General features: G+C 27.8%; 2 protein-coding genes across 2 annotated transcripts; one reads left to right on the forward strand and one right to left on the reverse strand.

Moving 5' to 3' along the window:
- Positions 1–1,109: 1,109 nt before the first annotated feature.
- On the reverse strand, positions 1,110–3,077 carry LOC136086684 (uncharacterized). Its single transcript, XM_065808938.1, has 2 exons — positions 1,828–3,077; positions 1,110–1,744 (listed from the first exon to the last, which is right to left on the reverse strand). The coding sequence occupies exons 1-2, from the start codon at positions 2,361–2,363 to the stop codon at positions 1,309–1,311; spliced, it is 972 nt and encodes a 323-aa protein (XP_065665010.1). The 5' UTR covers positions 2,364–3,077; the 3' UTR covers positions 1,110–1,308.
- A 745-nt stretch (positions 3,078–3,822) lies between these two features.
- On the forward strand, positions 3,823–8,565 carry LOC100211509 (myosin-2 essential light chain). Its single transcript, XM_065808939.1, has 5 exons — positions 3,823–4,030; positions 6,122–6,265; positions 6,750–6,917; positions 8,016–8,093; positions 8,173–8,565. Exons 1-5 carry the CDS (start codon positions 4,009–4,011, stop codon positions 8,199–8,201), a joined length of 441 nt encoding a protein of 146 aa, XP_065665011.1. The 5' UTR covers positions 3,823–4,008; the 3' UTR covers positions 8,202–8,565.
- The last annotated feature ends 626 nt before the right edge of the window (positions 8,566–9,191 follow it).

Here is a 9,191-nt window from a genome sequence, read left to right on the forward strand (position 1 = left end):
ATTGTTTAAAATGATTTTATATATTTTTTGCATAAATTATTTTATACATATACATTAGGGTGTTTCATTTCCGACAAATTTTCGAAAATGATTACGTTACATGCATAACGGGGTAAATAATGTGCCAAAAAAAAGTCTGAAAAATTTTCAAAATTTTAAAATGTCATCTAGAGGTCGCCATCTTGAAAAAACAGCATTTTTTACACTTTTTTCAACTTTAAACTTAAAAAACTTAAAAAATAATTAAATTTATGTTACGTTACTGGGTGTATATATTAAAGGTTATTATATGAACATTTGGTGAAATTTTCAGAAAAATTGGTAAATGTCTAGAGGTCGCCGTATTAAAATATAAAGCTAAAAAACTTGTTATTTTTTTAAATCTTAAAAAAAATTTAACTGGGCTATTTTTAGGCTTCAGCTTTTCTAAGAATAATAATTAATAAAGAAGATATTAGTAACATACAAAATACTATAAAGTATTAATTAGTTTTGATTTTGAATCGGATGGATTTTGCTTTCTGTGTTGTTCGACAACTTGCAAAATAAATTGTCGTTGTTCTTCATTTTGTGCACACTTGCAGAAATCACCAATAAGTTTTATTCCTCTTTCGGCGCAATCATTTGTTACCTCTAATTGTTTAACAAAATCGTCTGCAGTTCGATAATCTAGGAAGAATTTCCACTCTTGTGGATTCATCTGGAGCCATTCCTGGTTGTTTATTAGTCCTAATAAATCAAAAAGAACGACCGTGGTCCAATTAAAAAATAAATAACGGTTGAAGAACTTAATGTCGGAAATTTTGTTTTCCCAATTAAAAATGTTTTTGGTCTTGGGCTAGAAAAAAGTTTCTTTGCCATTATTGTTCTGGTAAATTCTGACAATTTTTCATTAAATAAAGATAGAATAACAAGCTCTTCTGTTAAATACCAAAGGTGACGGTTAATCGACGAAATCACAGCGGTTGCGATATCTGAATCTTCTTCTTGATACCAGTTCATTGCAAAAAAAAATTTGAAGTCATCAACTGGAGCAAATACGGAAATCCTCGAGCGGAGAAATTGCATCGAATAAAAAAGACTAATAAACTTAGCCATGCGGTGGATCATAATTTGCTCATTATTGGCCATAATAAATTTATTAGATAAGAGTTCCATTTTTAAAATATATATGGAATGTGACATAAATCTGGCATTGTGAATTGCACCTGGTTTGTGAATTTTGAATATTCTTTCCATTGATAGTTTCCCCCCAAGGTAGATAATAGTTAATTCAATTAACTCAAGATAATCTTCTCGCGGAAATATTTACTCTTCGAGGCATTGGTAAGCCCATTTCAGAACTAAACTTGCTTGATTAAATATTTCTGATTTAATATCAGTAGGCCATTTAAAAAAATTCAGGTTTGAGTAATCAATATCAATTCTAGAAAATTCGGCTCGGAAACGTTGAAAAATAGGTTCATCTGGACTTTTGCTACCTCCTCTTAATGCGGTAAATGCATGCTTAATGTGTAGCTCATTATGATGATGGCGACATGCGAGCCATAGAAGAGGTCTCTTTAACTCAATTTCAATTAAAGTTGCTGCTCCTTTTTTATTACCTGTGTTGCTTGCTGTTGTATCAAAGCATATACCAACAATGTTTTCCAAAATGTTCCAATCTTGCGCAAGTTTCACGACCTCGTCACATTGAGTTTTACCTGTCGAATCTTTAATCAAAGGTACACCAATAAGTTTCGGCCTGCAAATAAAATTTAAGTTAGTTTCTTTGAATACAAAAATAAAAAATATACATAGGATTTATATAAATAAATAAATAAGTACCCGTTAAGAGATCCGCTAATAAGAACTGCTACACGTTCTTCATTATGAGCTATGTCTAAATGAAAAAGCTTCGAATCCCAGTGCAAAATGGCCTTTTTAGGTTTGTTTATCTCCCAGTCAGCTTTAATTGACAGAACAATATTCTTTCGCGCATTTTGTCTTTGACGATGCACAGTTGATACTGACATAGAGATTTCATTAAGTTTGCCTCCGCTTTTGCAGATGATAGTGGATTGAAATAGAAGTTGTTGGCGAACTGATAAACAACATCGATCAGCCACAGATGCCGTTACTTCTGAGAGCTTCTTTGATGATATCTCTAGTGAATTTGTTAAAGGCACCTTTATTTTCTTTAGTGGTAAAGGAGTAAACTCTGTATCTTTTTGATCTTCTTCGTCAGCACTTTCAACTATTTGACTGACATCAAAGGCACTCGATTTTTGATCTTCGGTTGAACTTCTCCGAAAATCTATGCTTAGTCTATCTTCTCGACGTTCTAAAAATTTTGAAACACCTAGATCGATGCTACCTGTCATATGATACTTTCTGCTACTCTTTTGATCTTCATAAAATGCCCAATCTTCTTTCCATTTTGGTCTACATGATACTAATAACTGTTCATATGCATTTACTGCTGAAATGTTGCAAAGTTTCTCAAGTTCATTACAAAATGTGACAATTTTTTCTTTTCCAGCTTTAACATCTCAACTTGCGTGATCAATTTTTTTTATTTTCACCATTTCCACAAACAATTTGGTAAGCAATGAAAGACAAGAGTTATCTGAACGAACTGGTACTCCAGCTTTTTCCCAAACTTCCTTAAGCTCACCAAGAACAAGTTTAAAAATATCTCTTGCAGAAGTGTCGCCTTTTGAATAAAAATGTAAATGAGAGTATCTACCCAAAACATGTTTTTTTGTTGGTAGACGACTGAAACTTGATAATTTATTGGATTCAGGGTAACCAATTAACCAATCTTGATTATTTTTTCTTAGGTTCATCGTTACAATAAAATATTCGCTTTTCCAACTAGTTTTAAAATTGTTTTAATATTTCAATTTTGCTAATTGAAATAAGAACGAATTTTTTAAAATAAATTTATGAAATTTATATACATACGTCCAGATGTTTATTTTGCAAACTATTTAATCACGCAACAACTTTTAGTGGTCAATTATGCTCAAAACATAAATTATGCATTTTATTTAAGGTGAAAGCATTTAAGCAATTATTCAGCAAAAAAATATGTTGAAAAAATAAAACTTTATAATTCGGCGACCTTTAGACATTTACCAATTTTTCTGAAAATTTCACCAAATGTTCATATAATAACCTTTAATATATACAGCCAGTAACGTAACATAAACTTAATTATTTTTTAAGTTTTTCAAGTTTAAAGTTGAAAAAAGTGTAAAAAACGCTGTTTTTTCAAGATGGCGACCTCTAGATGACATTTTAAAATTTTGAAAATTTTTCAGACTTTTTTTTGGCACATTATTTACCCCGTTATGCATGTAACGTAATCATTTTCGAAAATTTGTCGGAAATGAAACACCCTAATATACATACACACTTCCAATATGCTTTTAAAATAAAACGTATTTTATCATATTTTCCTAAATTTTTTCAATTTTTTATTACTACCACTGTATTGCTTTTTTGTAGCAATTTTTATATCGTAAGCATTTTTTATAAAGTTTGTTGTTTGGAGCTTTCTTTTTGTTTAATGAAAAATAGAAAATTTTCAAGGATTGCTCTATGTTTGTAGTTAGTTTTACGTAGTTAATTTAATACTTACTTATTTTATACAGCTATTATCATTGGCTGTTTTAAAACAACTACTTGATATACGATAAAATAAGATAATGAAACATTGTTTGTATTTACTTCGTAATGTCCGGAGTACTCCTAGCAAAAATAATTCAACACAGCTTGCGTAAAAAAAAAAACATTACGGTGAAGTGTTTTTCATGAATGCCGATCCTTATATGGTAACTTAAACATGGGCGAATGTTTTATTAGGATCAGTCGCAGTTTTTGATAAGACAAAGGTTCTGTTGTTTTTTAATTCTCGACAGGAGATTTATTCGTTTTAACATTTAATATAAGGTTGTATTTGCGCCATCCTCACTACTGAAATACTCCGATTCCGTTATTTACTTTTTCTAAGTTTCGTTGAAAATGCCCGCTGAAGATTTGGAAGGTTACATATTTTGATTTTTGTTGACTTAATAAAAATGAATACTATGTTTTTAGTTAAATATATTTTAAAAAGCATAAAATAAAGGCAGATAGATTAGTGTAAATCCTTTAACGTATATAACCTGATGCGAAAGTGTTGAATTGTTGTTATATTTATTAATTATAAAATAGTACTGAAATATAGTATTTTACTACATTCAATATGCACTACCATAAAAATTTACCGCCTTAAAAGCTTCACTACTGTTTTACAAAATTGATTCAAAATAAATAGTAGATCAGCTTCTCAGTCTAGATGCTGAGGCCTTTTGAGTTTCTCTCTTTTCCTTATTATCTGACTGATTATTCAATGTTATATTAAAATGAAATCTTTATTGTAGTATTTATAAGTTTTTTTGTTTTTTTTGATAAGATATTGCTTATTACCTTTTTTTAACCAATTGCAATCATGGCCATTATTAAGTCTAAATTTTTGCCATATATATATATTTAAAAAAAAAAAAAAAAAGTAAGGATATATATATCCAAAAATATATATATTTGTATATATATTTCGATATATATATATATCCTTACTTGTGTACAAGTTTCCATGGTGCTGTTATTTTTTATTATATATTGTTATACATGGAAGAGTTAAAGTAATTTTTTAAAACTAGATGCTCTTCCTGGCATCATTATCAAGGCAAAGCAAAAAAACATATCACAAATCTTTGTTAAAAACACAATTAATGCAGTTACCATATCCAGATATGAAGGTAAAACAAATGTTTTACCTTCATATCTGGATATGCACAACTGTAGTAGTTCTATATATACATGTACAACCCTTAAAGTCAGAAGGGTTTAAGTTAAGCATGCGAGTGCCAGACTCACCTGGTTGCAAGTTGCCAAAGTTTTACTTTGTTCTGCAAAGTCTTTTAGTAAAACAAGTTTTGTTCAATAATATGGGATAACCAAACATCAAAGTAACTGGAATTTATGAATGAAGCTGTTCCAATGTTGAAACAGAATATTTATTACTTTAGTATGACATCAATGAAATGCAAGACTAAATATACAAAGATATATCATTATTACTAGAATCCCGTATGGATTCCAGCTTTAAATCTCTATTTTTCTATGGTCTTAGGTGTCCAGAAGCTCCATATATGTTGGTTGACTTATTTTCTGTAATAAGAAAAAAAATTCATGAGGTTTAATGAATTAGGAATTGTTTTTTAGCCCAGAGTCAAAGACTAGTTATTTCCATCTTTGGAGCTCCTGGAGTTTTTGGAAAACCAGAAAGAAATAATCTTGTTGTAGCTTTCAAATCTGGAGTTCTTTTTGGTACTCCACATCCCTAAATATTATTATTAATGTATTTATTTCAAGCAACATGTATATATAAGTATGCACAAGGTAAATAGATACAATTAAATACAAGTAAATAAAGAGTAATAAAGACATAATAGTGTCAATAAAAGTTAGACATAATAGCATCAAAAGATGGAAGCCTTGGTTCTAAAAATATAACAGAGTGAGGCTGTCTTCAACAAATTCTGCATAAAGAACCAAGATAAAGTTATTTGTACTATGTCAACAGCATAAGTAGGAATATTTAGAAATATCCAACCTGTATTTCATCCATTCTGCATATTTAAAATTCTAGATACCAAATTACTAATATAAAACTAAGCAGTAATGGTGATATAATACAACCTTGCCGTACACCAATCCTGATAGCTTTCTGCCAACTAATACACATTACCTACTATTGCACCAGAATGCAAGCAGATTTTTTTAACATTAATGCTCTAATAGGTTGAAAAACAGTATTAAATTATCAAAATTATCAAATTATGTTTTAAAGCTTTCACTTCTGTGATCAGCATTGTGAGAAATAACACCAGATTAATACTTGACAAAACTGATCACAATGGCTCATCAAAATATTGCTAAAATATAATTAAATCATAATATATTTTAAAAAGGTTTATATACTGTCTTTTTTATTGAACTCAACTTAATTCTATATCATATAAAATAAAAAAAATAAACAACTTATTTCTATATCATATAACTTTTAAAGATATATTGTATTTATATTTAGAGCACCGAGATGCTTTTGGTTTGTTTGATAAACAAGGAGATGGAAAAGTTGAATGCGGTGAAATAGGAGATATGCTTCGGGCACTAGGACTAAACCCTACTCAAGTTGATGTTAAAAAAGTTATTGCTGATATTGATCCTTCAGGTATAGTTGTATAATTTAAAAATATTTAAACATTTTTAAGAAAAGGTTTTTCTATAGTTTATTTATAGGTATTATAGGTTTTTCTATATATAATTTATACATTTCAGATTTATATATTTTTGTATAGTTATATATATTCTAATATAATTGTATAATTAAAAAATATTTATAAACTTTATTTTCTGTTTAAAATATTGATAGTTGTATTACAAGGTTTTTGAACAATTTGTAATTATATTCTTTGTTCAATTTTTATATATTTTATTCTTGTTTTATAAAAAACTGATTAATATTACATATGTTTACTTATATAATTATTCCTTTATATATCTATATATTTTTATTCCTTGTCTCTTAGTCTTTGTTGTACAAATTACCTCCTTTTTTAAAAAAAGAAATCAAAGTTAATAGCAAATTTTCTGAATGTTGAAGTAGATAAAAATAAGTTGATGGAATATTATTTTTTTTATTTTTTTTTTGTCAGGACAAAAGCGAATTTCTTTTGAAGAATTTATTCCAATTTTTACCACACAGCGCAAAAAGGTAATGTCTGCTGGTTTTGAACATTTTTCTGAAGGTTTTCGTGTATTCGATCGTGATAATAATGGAACCGTTAGTGTTGCTGAGATTAGACATTTATTAACAAGTTTAGGTAAAAGTTAAATTTTTTATTGATTAATTGTTTTATGTTTTCCTTATTCAACCCTTGTTTTATATTCTTACTCCAATCCTTTCACAAAATACTTATAATCTCTTATAAAATTGTAAAGTAAAATTTAATAATATATTATTTACTGTTTTTAATTAGTTTCCAATACACTAACTGTTGCTAAGCATTTTCATGCAAATACTTCATGTTTAATATTTATATGCTAATGTTGTGCTTTTATATACAAGTATTAGGTTATACTAGTTAATCTACTGTTGTTTCTTTTTCTGTCAGCCTTTTTAATTCTTTTAAAAATTCTCTGCGTATAAGAGCTGACGGACAACTAAAAAAGAGTTTTATAATTCTCTTTTAAACCATTTAATTTATAAAACATGAAACTTTATGGTGAATCAAGTGAATGATAAAGTATTATCACTTAGCTATAATTTAGTATGAAAAGTTGCAAACTAAAATAACTACAAATAAGCTATCCTTATAATTTTTTGATTGTGTTTACTTTTAAGAGCACCTCATAGGATTATAACATAACTTAATAGTTGTATGTAACCCTTATTGTAAAGATGACAGATGGCTGTTGTATGTAGCCTTTGTTGTTGAGATGACAAATGACTTTGTAGAGACAATGTTTTTTTTTTTTTTAAATAACTATAATTTTAATTGTTATTAATTTTTAAATTTTTTTTTTTTTTACTCTTTATATGAGCCAAAAAAAAAAATCACGCTGCGTTACGTTAACAGCTCTGGTCTTGACTCTCAGCATTTGCCAGTTGTTTACTTGTTATTGAATTTTTATAAATTCATCAATCTCAAATGGATTTTCGAAAGCTAGCTAGTTCAAAAAAAGGCAATAGTACAAACCTAGTTAATCCTATAACCAAATAAATAATTAAAACAATAATACCAAATTTATCATTATTTTAGATTGCCATTGTATACTTATTATTACTATTTATGCAAATTTTGTATTATTTTATAATGCAATTATGCTTGTTATTTTATAGTGCAATTATGCTTGTTATTTTATAGTGCAATTATGCCTAATATTTTAAATATAACTTGAGTTGTTATAAATATATTAAGGTGAAAAATTAACAGATAGTGAAGTTGATACTCTGGTGCAAGGAATGGAAGACAAAAATGGAAAAATCAATTATGAAGGTATTTTAAGTTTGTTCTTAAGGTTTTTTACAATATTTATTTTTTTGATTTTGTCATTTTTATGTTTTTTGATTGTTAGAATTTGTTCGGACTGTTTTGAATGGGTAATGAACAATCAGTTTTTATTCTGTTATCAATGGATTACTATTGGCTTGAGTATATTTCGTTACTTCAATTAATATACTAAACATTAGACAGATGTTTATAACTTCAATGTATAGTTCCACTTTTTTATGTTACAATAGAAGAAAAGATAAAAATAGATTAAGCGATAAAATAAATAGAGAATTTCATTTAAACATTAGCTTCTTTTTTATTATTTTTTTTATTATTATTATTAATATTTTTTAATAGTTTTGATTTTCGAGGTTTTGTATGGGATTTGACATCAAATTGATTGTTTTTTACGATTTTCTTTGTTAGCTATTTATACTTGATTTTTCTAACCGAATGAATAAATGTTTCATATTATTAGTTTTGTTTTTCTTTTTTAGAATATTGTCTATTTTTAAAAAAAAAAAAAAAAAAAACCCAAAAATACACATAATACACATAATGGAGAATGGACTAGATATCTGTTTTACTAACACTGTGTTAATAACACTGCCATAATCAGAGTTTATGATTACCCATTAACCTCTAACTAGGAGAACAGGTGTTTAAGGGTGCTTTAAAAAAAGTTGTATTAAAAAAAACCTTGACGGACTTTAAGCTTTTGTCTTCAATAGCTAAATTCTGCTAGGATGAATTTTCGCAAAATGCTCGTGATATTATAACTTTCAAAGGTCATGTAATCATGATTTTTTTAAGAGTTTTATTTTTGTTTTATTCTAATAATATCTTAAATTATCTGAGTAAACACTTAATAATAAATAATGCTATTTTTTATTTTGAAGTTTATTTTTAAGCTTGGAGTTCTAAAATTTGCGGACGAATTAAGGGATATTCTTTTTCCTGAATTCCGGATAATTTTCTTTTTTCGGATATTCAAAACGTTTTCCATACATACAAGCTTAGGCAGGGCCATCCCAAACGGGGGTGTAGGAGTTTCTCCACCCCCACTCATCCTCTCAAAGCTTTCATATAAACATTTGAGTT

The sequence above is a fragment of the Hydra vulgaris genome, chromosome 11 (assembly GCF_038396675.1).
Source record: "Hydra vulgaris chromosome 11, alternate assembly HydraT2T_AEP".
Classification (NCBI taxonomy): Eukaryota; Metazoa; Cnidaria; class Hydrozoa; order Anthoathecata; family Hydridae; genus Hydra; species Hydra vulgaris.